The sequence below is a fragment of the Anastrepha obliqua genome, chromosome 6 (genome assembly GCF_027943255.1).
Source record: "Anastrepha obliqua isolate idAnaObli1 chromosome 6, idAnaObli1_1.0, whole genome shotgun sequence".
NCBI lineage: Eukaryota > Metazoa > Arthropoda > Insecta > Diptera > Tephritidae > Anastrepha > Anastrepha obliqua.
This window is the reverse complement of record NC_072897.1, coordinates 45,335,013-45,354,398: the sequence shown is the minus strand read 5'-3', so window position 1 is coordinate 45,354,398 and position 19,386 is coordinate 45,335,013. Positions and strand designations below refer to the sequence as shown.

At 43.0% G+C, this 19,386-nt stretch overlaps 1 protein-coding gene across 1 annotated transcript; it reads left to right on the top strand.

Moving 5' to 3' along the window:
• The first annotated feature begins 18,107 nt into the window (after positions 1 to 18,107).
• LOC129250451 (uncharacterized protein K02A2.6-like) lies at positions 18,108 to 19,166 on the top strand. Its single transcript, XM_054890073.1, has one exon. The coding sequence runs from the start codon at positions 18,108 to 18,110 to the stop codon at positions 19,164 to 19,166; it is 1,059 nt and encodes a 352-aa protein (XP_054746048.1).
• The last annotated feature ends 220 nt before the right edge of the window (positions 19,167 to 19,386 follow it).

The following is a 19,386-nucleotide window of genomic DNA, read 5'->3' as shown; positions in this document are numbered from 1 at the left end:
TTTCTTCAGGGCTGCTGTCACTGACTCTGAGCCATCCTTCAGCATGGCAGGAGATATGCTGTCTGGTCCGGGCGACTTGTAGCCGCCAAAAGATTTGATGAGAAATCGAATGGCGGCCTCATTCACCACAGATCTGGCAACGAACCAGTCATGCCGAGAAGGTTTAACAGCTCTGACAACCGCCTCTATCAATAAGGGCTGTTGCCGACTGACGCTTATATGATTACCAAGAAAGTGAGATTCCATCTGCAAGCTGAGTGTCTCACTTAGCCGCCCCGTGAAGGAGCCATCAGATTTTCTAAGTGACCCCTGCTTTGCAGCTGGGTCCCTTTTCAGGATCCTAACCAATTTCGCCGTGTCACTCAAAGATTCAATACCGCCTCAACATCTGGAGCTCTCGATTTCACCAAGCAATGGGAGTCCGGTTAGGGAGAGGTTGAATTGAACAGGCTGGCTCAGAACATTCAGTTAGGCCAGCGTTGAGTTTCTCAACAACCGCTTCAATGGCCTGTTCTTTTCGAAGTCTTGGTTGCGTAACGTCAAGGTCCCGCAACGCGGCCTAAACTTCTGCCAGTCTGTTTTTATGGGGTTTCTAGAGGGCAATGGCATTTGTGCCTCCTCGCCACACTGAAACTCACTGTACCTGTGGTCCGAGAACGAATCTTCGGTAAGGACTTTCCAGTTCTTGATTGACAACCCAAGTTTTGAGTTTGATAGGGTGAGATCAATCACCTCCTGCCTTCTAGCTGTTACAAACGTTGGCTGTGAGCCCTTGTTATTTATGTCTAGGTAAGAGGACGCGATAAATTCGAATATTCGAGAGCCCCGTCCATTGCACTTGCTGCTGTCTCAGATTGTATGCTGGGCATTAGCATTGCAACATAGGATGAGGCCCAGTTTGCGCCGCTCACAGAACCTCACGAGACTAGTGGCCTTCCCGGGTGGTGGCCCTTCCAGAGTATCGTAAGGAAATAAGCAGATGCAATCACAAACTTCGACCATCCGCGTCTACCTCTGTAACACACCTCAGCCGCTACTACGTCTTGGCAATATAAATGCTCAAGACCCGTCACAGTGAAATGGGATGATACTATAAGACCGGTCCTAGGTCTACTTGAATTCCTGTCATATAATTACGGGGCCCCTTTCAACGTGCTTAAGCGACAGAGGCAGCCCCTAAAGACCCAGGGCTCTTGCACTGTTGTTATATGGGGTGATGTGTGCACCTGGGTAAGCCCTCTACTTAGTAGTGCAGCAGCGACTTTGGAATGCTGCAAGTCAATCTGCGTCACCGTCAAGGGACGGTAGCTACAGGAACCGTCCGAACCAATCTTTTGCGAAAGACACGGTCAGTTTTACCGTTCCAAAGAAGAGACTCAGACGATTCCTGCACCGTGAGCCCATGGCATCAACACTGGCCTCAGCCACTCGCACCACAAGAGCAGCCCCTTCTTTCCTTCCCGGTTTTTGCTCTTGCTGTACGAGAGGACTCGTCAAAGCCTCTTGTTGATGCCCGAATTCTGGGCACGTAGACAGGATAGGACCTCCGCCGTAGACAGGTTTGGCAGAGGGCCTTCCTGAGGGTACACTCTCCTCACTGTAGACTGCGAAGCGAGTGGTCCCTATGGGGAGCACGTTATCGACCGCGGTCCTGATCCACTCGAAGCTGGCCAGAGACGCGCACGTCACCCTTATGGTGCCGTCCTTTGTCTCATACCCCTTCGCGTTGGCTTCCGCACCGGAGGCAAGAACCTGACGCATCAGTCGAGTTTTGCAGTATTTGATTTCTGCCTCCGTCAGCTGATGGTCAGGGCCTAGTTTACCAATCATAGCCACAGGTCGTGGGCCAGCAGCCTTCTCGCTATAGGATGGCTTGGCCACACCCTTGGATGTGCTTGGGCGAAGGTCCAGCTCCCCATGCCCCACTGACGAAAATTTCGCCGGGCAGACAACTGTGCTGGACTTTTTGTCAAGGCGCCGATAGGGACGTGGCTCAGCAGAACCTTTTCCCGCCAAATTGACTGGCGTCAAGACCGCGCTCGTCCCCTTGAGGGATCGTGACTCGGCCATTGGCGGCAGCTGCAGGGCAGGGAGGTGCACTGCTTTCAGCCACCGTCCTTCTCCGCTTACCTCGAGAGCGAGACCGCCTGGGGGCGCCCGTGCCCACCGAGGATTCGGTAGCTTCCGTGGGTGTCACTTCCGCTGACCGAGGTCTTTTGGAAGACATGAGGATTTCTCCCGCATGAGCCTTGCCCGCCGCTTTCTTCTCTCCCTCCTTGCCACGCTCTTCGATTTCCCGGCTTCTTTGGGAGGTCGTTCAGCCACCGAAGAGACCTCACAACTCAGGCCATGCGAAACTGGGAAACGTTTTTCAGACTCTGAAGGAAAGGAGATTGCGATATCAACCCCCGTCTCTTCCAGGAGGCGCTCTTGCTCATAGAGCTGAGAGGCTTGGGTAATAGTTGGGGCCTCCAGAGTCCATGCCCTTGCCGCCAAAGCGGGTGGATTGCCACTAGTGTGGATTCCACCTGGAGTAATATCCTCTGTGTTGTCCATTACCAAGGATGGTTCTTATTCGGGACTCCTCCCTAGCCAGTTTGTTTCGCGGATGGCACCCTGATTCTATGCCAACTTTGAGTCATCACACGAGTGTTGAACCCACCCCATCAGGGAATGCCACTCGTGTGATGTCAGGGCTTCCCTTTCCACTACCTGGAACGCGCCCGATGGAAGATCAGGCAACTCCACACGCATTACTAGTTCCATCCATAAGTCTAGACACATCTTCCCTCCATACGCGGTATTTGGAGATGTTGCCGTCAAATACCGGTAGTGCTTTAAAAACGTCCGGGTTCATATCGGTTGGGTTGGTATAAGTTATTTTGACTGGTTCCAATCGTTCTACTGCTTGTGGAATCATTGGTGCGTTTACTTGGATTTGATCTATCCGGGCTCTTTATGTTACATTTTCTGCTTGGATACTCTGAAGCATTACTTGCAAATTGGCCATCTGCTGAATCATGGTGTTCACGTCGATTTGTTCCATATCGTCAATGGTGTCCAAATTTCTTTGTGTATTAAGTTTTTTACGTTTCTCCAAAGATTTTCTCATCTGCTCCTTTCTATGAAAATTAGATCACTGTTTTTATTTTTTTAATGGAAGAAAAACTAGTAGTTTTTCTATCACTAAATTTTTTATTTCTTTGTTCACTGCATTTTCACTTCTTTTCCTTACAGCCTTTATTTTTTTTTACATAACATGTTGTCCTTTATTATCAAGGATTATGTATGTATGTCCTTGCTGCGACAAGGATGACTATTTTTTGGTCCGCTCACTGAAGCATCAGTTAAAGACTTGGAAGATAGTTAAAGACTTGCTTGTCTTTGGAAAAATATAAAAATTTATTTTTATGAATTTAATTTTAGGGTAGTTCTTAACACTTTGTTAATACTGGACTGGCTGCCAACATATTTGACAGTCGTATTTATACTTATACCTCATCTTACTGTTTTAGGTACACGACTTGTATGGTATATTAGTTTCCTTGTTTGCTGTTTAGGAAAAACATGTTAATCTCTTGTTATTCTTAAAATACATACCATTGTTTATCTTTTGTTATTCTTAAATAACATACTATATGTTTATATTTTGTTTTTCTTAAAATATGTTTATCTTTTGTTATTTGTAAAATACATATGTTTATCTTTTCGTATTCTTAAAATATGTTTGGTGTTTGGATTTGTTCAGCCCTGCTTGATTATACTTAGAATGTACTTAACTATTTTTATTAACACACTTTTATTAGCTCGGGTTGTATGTACATATGTATGTGTGTATGTATGTATGTATGTATGTATGTATGTATGTATCTATGTATGTAACGGAATCTTTGAGCTTAATTTTCACTGGCTTCTAAAAATCTGATCGACTTGAAATTTTGCACACCTATCAAGGACCAATGACAATGCAATAATTTGATAAAAGTTTTCCATTATCCTTATTAGGATTGCCAGGATTAATATTTTCTTTTTTTACCTGTGGGCAAAAAGTAAGGTGAATTTGGTTGTAAAATGAAAAATCTTTATTTCTAATGAAATCCGTCTTTTATGCGTATTTAACCCCAACATCTACCGTTTCTACTAAATGTGTCTTATAATACGTTCACATATAAGTAAATGATCTACTTTTTCGCGCTTAACTCAAAATCTGTAATTAAAAAGCGCAATTTCCCGTACAAAATTTGTCTTCCAAAATCTGAGATTATAAAATAATCCTAGATAATAACGATATTTTTTGGCATACAACCCTGTGTTATCGATAATTATTAATTATTACGAATGTAAGGAGAAACAGCAAAATAAAAACTAAATGAAATGGATGCCGGAAAGAAAACAGGTCTGTAAACATAATTCTAATAAAATTTTTCTCAAATATTATTAAATAGGGATTCATTTTACAGAAAAAAGCGTGTGTCCATGAACGTTTTGTCCTCTTATTACTTATTATAAAATGTAATACAGCAGCTAGTCTTTGACGATTTGCGCAGAATGCTTCAGGTCATTATCTTGCTGGAAGATCCAGCTCGAGCCTAGGTCTCATTTGTCCACGGATGGCATCAGGTTTTGTTCCAAAATGTGCTTGTATTAGAAGCGATCCATATTTCCTTCAATGAAAACGAGGTTTCCAGCTCCTGTGGCTGCAACTGCTCCCCAAACCATGATACTGCCACCACCATGCTTTACAGTCGGAATCAGATTCCTAGGATCCATGGCAGTGTTTGGTTTTCTCCAAACTTTGGCTTTGTCGTCGTATCCAAATATGTTGTATTTGGACTTATCAGTGAATAAAACTAGTTTCCAAAATTCTATTCCCTTATAAGGTACTGTTTTGCAAACTCCATACGAAGCTTTCAGTTTTTCTCGCTTATAAGGGGCTTCTTGCGAGGAGTTCTGCAGATGTTACCTTCATTATTAAGGGTCCTGCTTATTGTACGTGGGTGGACAACAATTTGATACCTCTCGGCTACCTCCTGGTCCAAATCAGTAGCATGTATTTTCGGATTCTAATTCACTGCTTTGCGAATAAAGAATACATCTCTCCGGTTGAGCTTTTTGGACCGGCCACTACGCGGCTTAATCTCCAGAGAATTGGTTGTTTCAAAGTTTTTACAAACAGTTTGTACCGTAGACTTGCTTAAATGCAATAAATCAGCTATTTAACCAAAGGATGTCTTATTACTTCTGTACTCAACAACTAATTTTCTCAAATCAGTAGAAATTTCTTTGCGGAGCGACATTTTTCCGATCGTACACAAAAGACAAAATGCCATAAATTTTAAGAAGAATGAAAAGTAGAACCACAAAATAAAATAAACGGTACTTTACAGTTCAGTATTCGCAGAAAAGAAGAGCAAAATAAGTGTCCTAATATAACGTATGTACACCTTTGTCAGGGCATTTTTTTGGTTGGTATGCTTTAGATCGGGTTAAAAGCGTGGGATGCTTGATATAGTAAATATTACAATCATTCTATTGGCAACTACCTATGTACAGAATGTTATGAAAGTGAAGCAAAATGCATCCCACGCTTTTAACTCTAATTTGAATTACTCTATTTGTATCTTAATTTTTGTTATAATTCTGTTCTGAGGTAGTTGACTATGACTGATAGTTCGATTTGCTATTACTTCATTATAGGTCCCTTTGTCATTAAAATTTATTTTCTACTTTTTAGTTCGATTAGCAATAAAAGCGTGTTTTTTAATTTTTTTAAACTATTTTTTATTTATTATTTGTGAATGAAATCATTCCTTAACTACTTCGCTTCATCAGAAACAACAATGAAACGATGGTTTGCTGACTTTAAACGTGGTCGTACAGACTTCGATGATGCACGCAGTGGACGTTCAAATAAGGTGGTCGCACCAGAAAACATCAAAAAATTCCACAAAATCGTTTTGAATGACCGAAAAGTGAAGTTGCTTGAGTTATCAGACAATGATATCAAAAATCGTGTTGACTTTATATTGCATGAGTTTTGACAATGAGATAGCTCTGTTCAAAGTGGGTGCCGCGTTTGCTTACTGTTGACCAAAAACAAGAATGTGTTGAAGATTCTGAGCAGTGTTTGGCTATGTTAAAACGCAATAAACCGGAATTTTCGCGTCGATATCTTACAATAGATGAAACATGGATCCATCACTTCGCTCCGGAATGAAAACGATCGTCATATGAGAATATAATATCAATAGCGAATATTATATAGCGTTATTGGAGCGTTTGAAGGCCGAAATTGCAAAGAAACGTCCGCATGGCAAAGAAAAAAATTTTGTTTCATCAAGGCAACGCACCGTGTCAAAAGTCAATCAAAACAATGGCAAAACCAAGTGAATTGAGCTTTGAATTACTCCACATTCACCGTATTCGCCATATTTGGCTCCTAGCGACTACTGGCTGATCACAGGCCTAAAAAAAAGGTCGTTTATAAGAAATTTTGCTTAAATAAAGAAGTTATCGTTGAAACTAAGGAATGTTTTGAGGCAAAAGGTAAATTGTTCTACAAAAGTGGTATTGAAATGTTACAGCGGCACTAGAATGATTAAGTTATCCTTAATGGAAATTACGTTGATGAATAAAGCTAATATTTACTTTGTTAGATCCGGGACTTTTCCACCCATGGGTTATGTATGTGCCAGCTCATGGAAATCGGTCTTCTCCATAAATATATATATATACATATATATCTACATACATAATTGGCGCTTACCCCCGTTTTGTGTTTTTGGTGTTCATAAACCGTTTTTTTTTAATCTTTTATTGCTCATCTCAAAAACCTTGATAGTATGCTACTTAAGTTCGAACTGAAATGAATAATCCTAATTTAGATTTCTCCAGAAAGTATGTATGGTACGGATGTTACAATGGGCAGAATATAAAGGTGTACCCATCGCGGACCTCTATTCTGCTCTCAGTGAATTTAACAAAATCGTTGTCTTTAAGACGCCGCACAGTTATAACTTATTCGTGTGTTGTTTATGCATTTTCTTCTTATTTTTTAATTCTTGTTTGCATTTTCATATTTCCTTCACGCAATTGCACCAATGTGATGTCATGTCTCTCTGACGGGCGAAATCTTGTATGATTCTTAGAAGTAAATGATTTGGCTTGAAAAGAAGGCAGAATTCAGCCAAAAAAGCAGAAATCAATTCAAAAAAGCCAAATACTCAGAAAAAATAAACTGGTATTTTTCGATCGAATAGTTAAAGTATCTGTCACTAAACAGCTACTAACATATACATAGAACATGGAGGATGAATGCTACAATATTATGGACGAACGCAATGAGAATTAGAAAAATGTGCCCGTTGATGGAGTCAGTCGTTTCCTTATTCTACCCATTATAAACTAGTTCTTTAATTGGATTACTGCCAATGAAGACGCTCACTATTTGGTATGATGCTGACGGTATGATGCTAGTGGTATTTCGTTGGACAGCGCCATGTTAATACAGTCGTCGACTACCACTCGTGCTGAACAGAGGTGGTGCTTTTTTTTCTCTGGCGTTCTTTAGTGCTTTTCGCAATCACAAATTGACACTTGTATACCTAGTCTATTTTTTTACTTAAGTAAAACTAAGTTCTTGTTTTGATTCGGAGTGGCAAAATCCAAAAGTATACAGTGCTACACCTAAACCATTCGACATGGCCCCTGGGCCTCCCAATTTAGGTACTAATCGGTTTGCGTTACTAGCCGATAGCACCACCATCAAAAAGAATAAAAAATCCAAAGACAAAAAGAATAAATCTCTAACGACTAACTTGCAAGACCTTTTCCTTGGCCTTCCTAGTATTAAAAATCCTAACCCCAAGTTCGTAGTCCTCGATGCAACTGACAAAAATAAGCCATTGAGTCACTATTCGTGCTTTGCAGTTGACAAATCCATACGTGCAGTAAGCAGAGAAATTCAATCCTTTTCTGAACTACGTGACGGCAACATCCTGTTATTAGTCAATAACAAGAGCGTGGCAGAAAGATTCCTTGGCTTAAAAGAGCTTCCTGGCATATGCAACATACAAGCAAAATACCATGAAAATCTTAACTTTAATAAGGGCAACGTGTTCGCGCCTTTTCTCAATAATGTCAATGAAAGTGAAATCGTAAGTGAGCTAAGCGCACAAGGTGTAGTGGCGGCCTATAAGTTTCAAAAGAAGATTACCAATGATAAACTAGTTCCATCCGGGGCCGTTTTATTAACATTCGACCTATTTCACCTTCCTGACAAGATTGGCATTGCTTGGAGAAACGTCCGCATAAGGCAATATATCCCCACCCCATTGCGCTGGCTGGTTCCATGTGTAGAAGTCCACGCAAGTGGGGAAAGTTACTGATCGCCATTCACTTGAGAATGGCTAGGACGATTCTTCTGCATATGGTTCAAGCAGCTCACAACGTCCGGGATTAGCCCACGTATCCTCTGGGTAGCTTCCGAACACCCGTTCGGGAGTGACCTAACGTGAGAAGGCGAAACATTCCAGGATAGCTGGTTGTGCGTTGGGTTTGGGACCCGCCACTTAAAAATCTCCCCCAATGAAAAGTTTAAAAAAGCCTCGGATGAGACCTCCCTACACTGATGACGATCCCTGTAAACGAACTAAGGACTATGATTTGAGGGCATGCACCTGGAATGTCCGGTCCCTTAATGGGGAAGGTGCCTCTGCCCGGCTGGTTGATGTCCTCGTGAGAGTATAGGCTGACATCACTGCCATCCAAGAGATGCGATGGACGGGGCAAGGAAAGAAAACCATAGCACCTTGCGACGTCTATTACAGCTGCTATGTAAAGGAGCGCAAATTCGGTGTCGGATTTGTTGTGTGGAGAGAGACTTCGTTGCCAAGTACTGTCGTTTACTCCGGTGGACGAACGTCTCGCAACAATCCGCATCAAAGCCCGTTTTTTTAACATATCGCTAATTTGCACCCACGCCCCGAAGGAAGAGAAGGACGATGCGACCAAAGATTCCTTCTATGAGCGCCTGGAACGTTCCTATGAGCGCTGCCCCCGCCACGACATAAAAATTGTGCTTGGCGACTTCAGCGCCAGGGTGGGCAAGGAGGGAATTTTTGGTCCCACAGTCGGAAAATTCAGCCGGCACAACGAAACATCCGGTAACGGGCAGACTCTGATCGACTTCGCCGGGGCCCGAAACATGGTAGTTTGCAGCACCAGATTCCAGCATAAAAAGATACACCAAGCTACCTGGCTGTCTCCTGATCGAGAAACGCGAAACCAGATCGATCATGTTGTGATAGATGGAAGACACGCTTCTAGTGTATTGTACGATCCGAGGACCCAACATCGACTCGGATCATTACCTTGTTGCAGCCAAACTGCGCACCCGCCTCTGTGCAGCAAAAAACGTACATCTACCTACGCAAAGAATGTTCGACATCGAAAAGCTGCAATCACAACAGACAACCAGAAGATTCGCCACTCGACTCTCACTCCTGCTCTCAGAGAGTACTGCCCAACAAACCGGCATGCACGAACAATGGAGCAACATTTCTCGTTCTCTACGTACCGCCGCCGAAGAAGAAATCGGATTCCGGCGAGCCCGAAAAAACAATTGGTACGACGAGGAATGTCATGCTGCCGCAGAAAGAAAGGATGCCGCCTATAGAGCCACGTTGCGATCGGGCGCAACGCGAGCCATGTGGGATCGCTACAGAGAGCTGAAAAAGGAAGAGAGACGTATTATCCGACAGAAGAAACGAGAGACCGAAATACGTGAGTCCGAAGAGCTTGAGATGCTGGCCAACAGGAACAACGCCCAAAAATTCTACCAGAAAGTTCTGCGGCTTACAGAAGGTTTTAAGACCGGGGCGCTGTCCTGTAAGAACAAAGACGGCGATCTGATGACTGACGTACAAATCAATCTTAAATTATGGAGGGAACACTTCTCGAACCTATTAAACAGTGACAGCTGCGCATGTCGTCGAGAAAGTGAAGATCCCGATACCCCAATCGTTGACGACGGAATGGTCGTTCCGCTACCCGATCATGACGAGGTGAGAATAGCGATAAAGCGGCTAAAGAACAATAAAGCCGCGGGCGCCGACGGACTGCCGGCTGAGCTTTTCAAACATGGCGGCGAGGAGCTGGTAAGGTGCATGCATCAGCTCCTATGCAAAATATGGTCGGATGAAAGCATGCCTGCCGATTGGAATTTAAGTGTGCTCTGCCCAATCCATAAGAAGGGCGATCCTGCAATCTGTGCCAATTACCGCGGGATTAGTCTTCTAAATATCGCCTATAAGGTTCTAGCGAGCGTATTGTGTGAAAGACTGAAGCCCACCGTCAACCAACTGATTGGACCTTATCAGTGTGGCTTCAGACCTGGAAAGTCTACCATCGACCAAATATTCACAATACGCCAAATCTTGGAAAAGACCCATGAAAGGAGAATCGACACACACCATCTTTTCGTCGACTTCAAAGCTGCATTCGACAGTACGAAAAGGAGTTACCTGTATGCCGCTATGTCTGAGTTTGGTATCCCCGCAAAACTAATACGGCTATGTAAGATGACGTTGCTTAACACCAGCAGCGCCATCAGAATTGGGAAGGACCTCTCCGAGCCGTTTGATACCAAACGAGGTTTCAGACAGGGTGACTCGCTGTCGTGTGACTTCTTTAACCTGATGTTGGAGAGCACCGAACGAGCCGCAGAACTTAATAGCTCAGGCACAATTTTTTATAAGAGCGTACAATTTTTGGCGTATGCCGATAATATTGACATCATCGGCCTTAACAACCGCGCTGTTAGTTCTGCCTTCTCCAAACTGGATAAAGAGGCAAAGCGAATGGGTTTGGTGGTGAACGAGGACAAAACGAAGTACCTCCTGTCTTCAAACAAACAGTCGGCGCACTCGCGTATCGGCACCCACGTCACTGTAGACAGTTATAATTTCGAGGTTGTAAAAGACTTCGTCTATTTAGGAACCAGCATTAACACCGATAACAATGTCAGCCTTGAAATCCAACGTAGAATCTCTCTTGCAAACAAGTGCTACTTTGTACTAAGTAGGCAATTGAGTAGTAAAGTCCTCTCTCGACGAACAAAACTAAGACTCTACAAGACTCTTATCATGCCCCTCCTAACGTATGACGCAGAAGCGTTGATGATGACAACATCCGATGAAGCGACGCTTGGACTGTTTGAGAGAAAGATTCTGCGCAAGATTTTTGGACCTTTGCACGTTGACAATGTCGAATATCGCAGGCGATTTAACGATGAGCTATATGAGCTTTACGATGACATAGACATAGCGTAGCGAATAAAGATCCAGCGGCTACGTTGGCTGGGTCATGTCGTCCGAATGGATACAAACGCTCCGGCTTTGAAAGTATTCGATGCGGTACCAGCTGGTGGTAGCAGAGGAAGAGGGCGGCCTCCTCTGCGTTGGAAAGATCAGGTGGAGAAGGACTTGGCTTCACTTGGTGTGTCCAAGTGGCGCCGGTTAGCACAAAAAAAAACGACTGGCACGCTTTGTTAAACTCGGCCAAAATCGCGTAAGCGGTTATAGCGCCAATTAAGAAGAAGAATGCGCTGCAAGAACTGCCAACTGCTGGGGTACACAGCAAAATTTTGCAAGCGCTAGCCAGCATGTGTTAATTGTAATTTTCCACCCCACTAGCCGGATAACTGCACTCGCGTTCTTTGCGCTAACTGCTTAGCAGATCACCCATCTTCGTCGAACAAGTGTCCTAAATTTATTCAGGCAAAAGACACACAAAAAATTAAAACAACTAAAAAATGTTCCATGAGGGAAGCTATTAAAATATACCAGAGCTCTACGCCCTCCCTCCCCGAAAACGCGCTTTCCTTTTCAACAGTTCTTTCTATGGAAAACTGTCAGCCAAATATTCCAGAAATAACACCTTCCAATCCACATCCACAATTAACTCAACATCAATTGTACAATAATGCAGAAAAAACTCTTCCCGCATCCGATTAAACTCTAAATAACATAACCACTCCATTCATAGGCCCAGCATTCACTTATTCAACAGAAGATCTCCCAATAAATATCTCTTCACTTTCGAATTTCGCTCAAACCCAAGAAACATCCATTATCAATTTTGCTAACACAGACTCTCACTCTTCTCTTATTCGTTCCCCAAATTTCACTACCACAGATTTTAGCTCAACTTCAAACTTCTCTTCCGATCACCTACAAACACAAATCTCCCAATGGTTAAAACTAAATACAGCTTGCTACCTCTCGCTGATGACACTACAAAGTCATCAGAAGATGATTAACGAAATAAATCTCTAAGCATAACAAGTAGTACAACCAACAGTTAAAAACAATAAAAAAAACAATAAGCCAAGCAAATACTCTCTTAACTCTCATATAGCAACAATATCAATAACACATACAAAACCCGTTTTTTTTTCTTTGTTTTTCTTTTTAAGCTATTTTTCTTTTATGTTTAGTATACTTCAGTGGAACATTAAAGGGTACTGGAATAATTTCCATGAACTTCAGCTTCTTTTGAAAACACATACTCCATCATTCATATCGTTACAAGAAACACACATTCAACACGCAAACACTCCAACCGCTCCTGCGGGGTACGTGGGGTATTTTCATAATTTAAGCTGCGACTTAACGTGCAAACAAGGTCTAGGTGTGCTAGTTAAAAGAACAATTCCACATACTAGACTAAGCATTGCTTCGCGCATCTCCACCATTGCTATTGAGCTTAATATTGGTTTCAGAGTTACCTGTATCTCAATGTATATACCACCTTCCCAAAACTTTCAAGCTCACGATATCTTGTCGGTTTTTTGTAATATCTCTTCTCCAACAATACTGCTAGGAGATTTTAATTCTTGGAGTACACTTTGGGGTTGAACAACAGATAACCATAGGGGGAAAATCATTGAAGATGTTATACTGGCATCAAACCTCGTCGTGCTAAACAACGGACTTCCCACTCATTTCTCGACCCACAAAACTTTTACCAGCGTAGACCTTACTATGTGCAGCGCTATCTTAGCTCCAAAGTGTTCCTGGAAAGTTCTAAGCGATTTACATGGAAGTGACCACTTCCCCATTATCACAACAGTTTGGACGAAAAGTAACAAAAGTTTCTTTATTACAAACAAAAAATTTTCAAAAAAAGGACAACATTTTTAACCAAAATGGCTGACTGGAATAACTGTGAAAATGTTTTTTCAAAATACCAATTTTCGGAAAACGTCAATAAAGAAGCTTCAAATGTGGGGAAAATTCTCAGAGAGGCCTCCCATCTTAGTATACCACAAAGCAAAGCTATCTCAACTAAACATCCAGTGCCATGGTGCAACAGCAGCATTGCTCTTCTTAGAAATAATAAGCAAAAAGCCTGGGCGGAATATAAGAAGAAGCAAACAAAAAGCAATCTGATTGCGTACAAAAAAGCCAACGCGGCATTTAGATACCATTGCAGAGCAGCAAAAAGGGCTTGCTTTCAACAGTTCACAAGCTCCATTAATCCGAACTCCAATCCGCGTAAAATATGGCACAATATTAAGCTTTTAACAGGAACCTTTTCCCAGAGCAAAATTTCGGTAATTAACACCGAAAGAGGTTCCCTCCTCGAACCAAATGAAATTGCAAACCACTTTTCTTCCACCTGGTCTGCTTATAGGTAGTAACGACCCAAACTTTGACCAACTGTTTATTTATGAAAAAAGAAGAACGTTAAATAACGTTTATTCATCTTCAACACCGCTTTCGACTTCGGCAAAACAAATTGAAGAACCTATCAGGTCTCTCGAACTTAATGAAGTTCTACAATCACTAAATGGTAAAACCCCTGGTCAAGATAGGATCTCATACGACATTATAAAAAACGCGCCTACCTGTGTCAAAAATCGACTACTGAAACTCTATCATGACATATTTAGCAGTGGTATTTATCCTCAAAAGTAGAAGAACGCTGATATTGTCCCAATTTTAAAGCCAAATCAACCACAAGATGATATTAAAAGTTACCGCCCAATTTCCTTACTCTCATGCCTTAGCAAAGTTTTAGAAAAAATTATAGCAAAGCGCCTTATGTGGTTTGTTTGAAAAGAAAAACTCATAAGTCCCAACCAGTCAGCTTTCAAGACCGGACAGGGGACTGCTGACGCACTGCTACATTTCGAGCACTACTTATCCTCCGCACTATCTAGTCGAAATCATGCAACCGTTCTAGGACTAGATTTTGTTAAAGCATTTGATAGAATAGGAGTACACGTCGTGCTTCGCCAACTAGAAAAATGGAAAATCGGAGAAAAGGTTTTCTACTTTGTTAAGAGCCTTCTAACGAATCGGACGTTCAGAATTAAACTTAACAACACCTACTCAGATAGGGTATCCCTGTACAATGGTATTGCTCAGGTATCCCCTATCTCAGTAATCTTCTTCATAATCGCATTCGATGAGATTACCAACATCCTCGTTAAGTATAATGCCGAATTTTCCATTTATGCAGACGATGTGTTCATTTATTCAAAAAAAATAGTTATAAGGCTCACTGTACATATCTTAAGCAAAAGTTAACTATATTAAGAGATTAAATATTGTAAAGTATTTAGCGTCCAAGCACAGTAATGTTCATCCAACCTCGCTCATTAATGTAACAAAATCTTTAATTTTATCGGTGATTGATTATGGCTTATCCATTTATGGACAGTGTTCTAAAAAGACCTTCGCTGGCACACAAGAACTTTACCACTCAGCAGCAAGGAAAAGTCTACGAGCGTTTCCCACCACCCCTGTCAAAAACCTGCTAGCCGAAGCGGGGCTTCCGGAATTGAAAGACCGTGTACATCAAAACACTCTGCGTTTAATCCCAAAACTGTATGTATCCAACAATATTATTGTCATGTATGAGAAAAGCACAGAAGCAATAGAGACATCCACCGAACAAGTTGTCCCTCGGATCCCGACATTTACACACACGTTACATACATATATATATAACAGTAATATAGTTTCACTTAATAAAGCCAATAAATTCAATACATAACACTGGCGACGAGGATGGGATATCTACAATAATACATAATAATAAAAACAACATACACATATACTATATATATGTACGTATTGCGCGTAGGCCACTCGAAAAGTGAAACAAAGCATAACGACAAAACCTACCGGCGCACAACAACAAGGACATTGAATGTGCAGGAACCGTTTGCAAATACAAAAATGCACTGACATTCACACAACCTTGTGTTAAGTCGCCTTATTCGCAAAGAATATTTTGAGGTCATAAAAATTGGATCAGACAACAAAAAGTCGCAAGTCAGCTCTCGTTGAGAGCACATGGATCGTAACGGCAAGCAAATAAAAAGTAGCGGTGATTCGCATTCCTCAACTGATAGCAACACATTCACTGTGAAGACGGAACGAGTTATTTTGCAAGAAGTCAAACGAGTCAACATGGCTGGAGTTGGGAACTTGGAACCATTTGATTTAAATCATCCAAATAAATGGTCAACGTATATGGCGCGTTTCGATTTGTTCCTTCTGGCCAATGATGTACAAGATGAAGGTCGTCAAAAGGCAGCATTCCTCACATTGGCCGGAGCGCCACTCTACGACCTCTTGGCATCATTGGCGTCACCAAAGCAGGTTAGTAATCTGAATCTTCCCGATATAAAAACGATTCTAACCAACCATTTTTCACCACGTCCATCCGAAATTGCGGCCTATTATCATTTTCACAAACGTGATCAATATCCGGACGAGTCTGTCAGTAATTACATCGCAGCATTGCGCACATTGGCAGTGGACTGCAACTTCGGTACGGCGCTCGACCGCATGCTTCGCGACCGTTTTGTGTGTGGCATGAAGGACGAAGGACTGCAGAAAAGCTTACTGGCAGAAAAGGATCTAACAGTGCAAAAGGTTATCGAACGTGCACTTTCGAATGAGGCAGCAGCCATCAGTGCTATGGCTATGAGGCACCCCAGCGAACCAGTTAATGTTGTCAACGACAATCGTTTTCGTACACGAACAAAAAACGCCGTCAACAGAAACCAGCAGCTGTCATGCAATGGTTGTGGTGGATCACACCCTCGTAAGCAGTGTCCATATCGTGAATCACTTTGCAACGCATGCGGAGTCAAGGGGCATCTGCAGCGAGCCTGCCGCAGCGCGTCAAATGTCAATTCACACAGAGCGTCTTCATCCAACTCAACAAATGCTCGTTCAGGTTCAATGCGGAAAAAATCATCTCGTCGAGAGAATGTCAATCAGATCACGCCCTTGGTCAATCAGAAGAAGTCGATCTCAGTTACGATTAATGGCAGCACATGTATTTTTGAAGTGGATTCTGGGTCGCCTGTGACCATCATGACGGAATCTACGTTCAATAGCGTCTGGTCCAACAGAAGGCCAAATCTTTCCAAGTGTGATTTGGATCTTAGCGATTACCAACGCAACCACATCCCAGTCAAGGGGATCATCGATGTGTCAATTTATTACAACCGCCGTAAAATTGACAACTTGCCGCTAATCATCGCAAACAGTGGTGGTCTAATCTTGTTGGTTGTAACTGGTTCGATGCACTGGGCATACGTATAGAAGGAGTTTTTGCCGTCAACAGTGGTCTCAGCATCAAAGCCATTCTGAAGAAATACGATCATTTATTCTCAACAGATCTTGGTCGCTACCCAGGACCACCAGTGTCTTTACAAATCGATTCGGCGGTGCCGCCCGTGAGACTGCCTCCACGCCGTATACCCTTCGCCATTAAGGGGCCCGTGGAAGAAGAAATCGATCGCTTATGTTGTCCAGGTATTTTGGAGCCTGTGGAATACTCCGATTGGGCAACGCCAATAGTGCCCGTGGTAAAAAAGGATGGTTCCATCCGTATATGCGGTGACTACAATTAAGCCACACTGTCATCAAATTCCAGCCGTTAGCACGCTTTTGGCTTCGATTGAAGGTGGATCGATTTATGCAAAAATTGATTTGGCACAGGCATACCAACAGCTCGTGGACTGGAACAAATATTTGTACGTTTCGACAAGGCCGGACTACGTTTGCGCAAGGACAAGTGCCAATTCAGTGTGCCATCTATCGAATTTTTGGGGTTTAAACTGGACAATCTCGGTATACGACCCTCACATGACAAGATCAAGGCCATTCATGAAGCACCATCGCCAAAGGACAAGAAGCAACTCCAAGCGTTTCTGGGCTTACTCAACTTTTATCACGCCTTTTTACCCAACAAAGCAACAATCGCTGAGCCGCTTCACCGCTTGCTCGACAAAAGTGCTCGATGGTCTTGGAAAGAGCAACACGAAACAGCTTTCAATACGCTTAAAAGGCTGATCGCATCATTACAATGAGAACTTGCCGTTAGTGCTCACTTGTGACGCATCGCCGTACGAACTCGGAGCAGTTCTCAACCACAGGTTAGCAGACGGGTCGGAGAAACCCATTGCATTCTACTCAAGGACGCTGTCGAAGGCAGAACGAAATTACGCACAGATAGATAGGGAAGCAGTCGCCCTCGTCTCTGGAGTGAAAAAATTCCACAACTACTTATATGGCAGATTTTTTACGCTTGTCACCGATCACCGTCCACTCTTGGGAATTTTCACCACATCAAAACCGGTCCCCAACGTAATTTCGAACAGAATGCTTCGTCGATCAATTTTTCTCAGCGCGTACAACTTCAATTTGGTACAGCGCGCTGGTCTTAGAATGGGCAATGCAGACTTTTTTAGCCGTTGTCCAATGCTGTCTGAAGCAGAGTCTACGACAACCGAAGACATTCTCATGATAGAAATATCGGCAAAACCAGTTGTCAGCGCGCAGCTGATTGCCTCTCAAACTTCTAAGGATCCGGAGCTCTCCAAAGTTTTCAACTGGGTGTTAAGGGGGTGGCCCAGCAAAATCAACCGCTCCGATAAGCTGTACCAATACTTTTGCCGTCGAACTGAACTCAGTGCAAATAGAGAATGTTTAGTTTGGGGAAACCGCGCTGTAATTCCGTCTACTCTTCGAGGGTCTATTTTGAAAACTCTTCATGAACCACATCCTGGCATCGTCAAAATGAAGGCCGTTGCTCGAAGTTATGTTTGGTGGCCGAACATCGATGCGGAAATCGAACTCGTTGTGAAGAGATGCAGTTCATGTCAGCAAAATCGCAACGATCAACCCCAAACAACAACGCACCACTGGGAATCTGCAAAACGTCCATGGTCCCGCCTGCATGTGGATTTCGCAGGTCCTTTTCGAGGCAAATTATTCTTCATACTCATCGACTCCTACTCTAAGTGGCTTGAAGTGACCGTCGTTAATTCAACTTCGTCAGCGGCCGCTATTAAGGTGTTACGCCAAATATTCGCCACGCATGGGCTACCTGATGAGCTCGTGTCGGACAACGGAACAGCTTTCACAACTGAGGAGTTTAAGAACTTTATGAAGAACAATCTAATTAGACATATCCGTTCTGCGCCGTTTCATCCTTCTACAAACGGGCAGGCGGAGCGAATGGTTCAAAGTACCAAAAATTATTTGAAGAAAGCAGAGCCTGGCATAAACATCGATCTCAGCCTGGCTAGATATTTGTTCAACCAACACACCACCCCGCACTCAACAACGAACCGCTCGCCTGCAGAGCTACTGTTCAATCGTGAGCTGAAAACTTATTTCGACAAAATTCAACCTCACGAAATAGTTTACGGTAAGGTCACCGACCCTGTCAGTACTAAACCTTTTATTTCAGGCAGTCCAGTATGGGTTCGTAACCATTCGACGGGCCCGAGATGGATCGAGGGCCTGGTGGAAAATCAGACTGGGCCTATATCTTATGAGGTTCGGTTGAACGATTCTAGGGTCATCAAACGACATCAGGACCAGCTTCGTAGTCGGGTGGCATCAGAAGATTCCGACTGCGAAATACTGTCAACCGAAGACGTCGAAGCCAGCACAATCCAATCATCTGATGAAGTTGATTCAAGTACTTCTGGTCACGTCGTGGAGACTCAATCGCCAGGGCCATCAACGAATCTACAGCCTGTCGCCTCGTCATCGCCAACACCGGAAGAACCGCGCAGATCGAAGCGCGACCGACAGGCCCCACAATTCTACTCCGCCTCTGGGTGTTAAGGGGTGTCATGTATGAGAAAAGCACAGAAGCAATAGAGACATCCACCGAACAAGTTGTCCCTCGGATCCCGACATTTACACACACGTTACATACATATATATATAACAGTAATATAGTTTCACTTAATAAAGCCAATAAATTCAATACATAACAATTATACTGAACAGTGACATAAAAGCTTCCAGAAAACACCTTCCAGAAAACACCTTTATCGCAAAT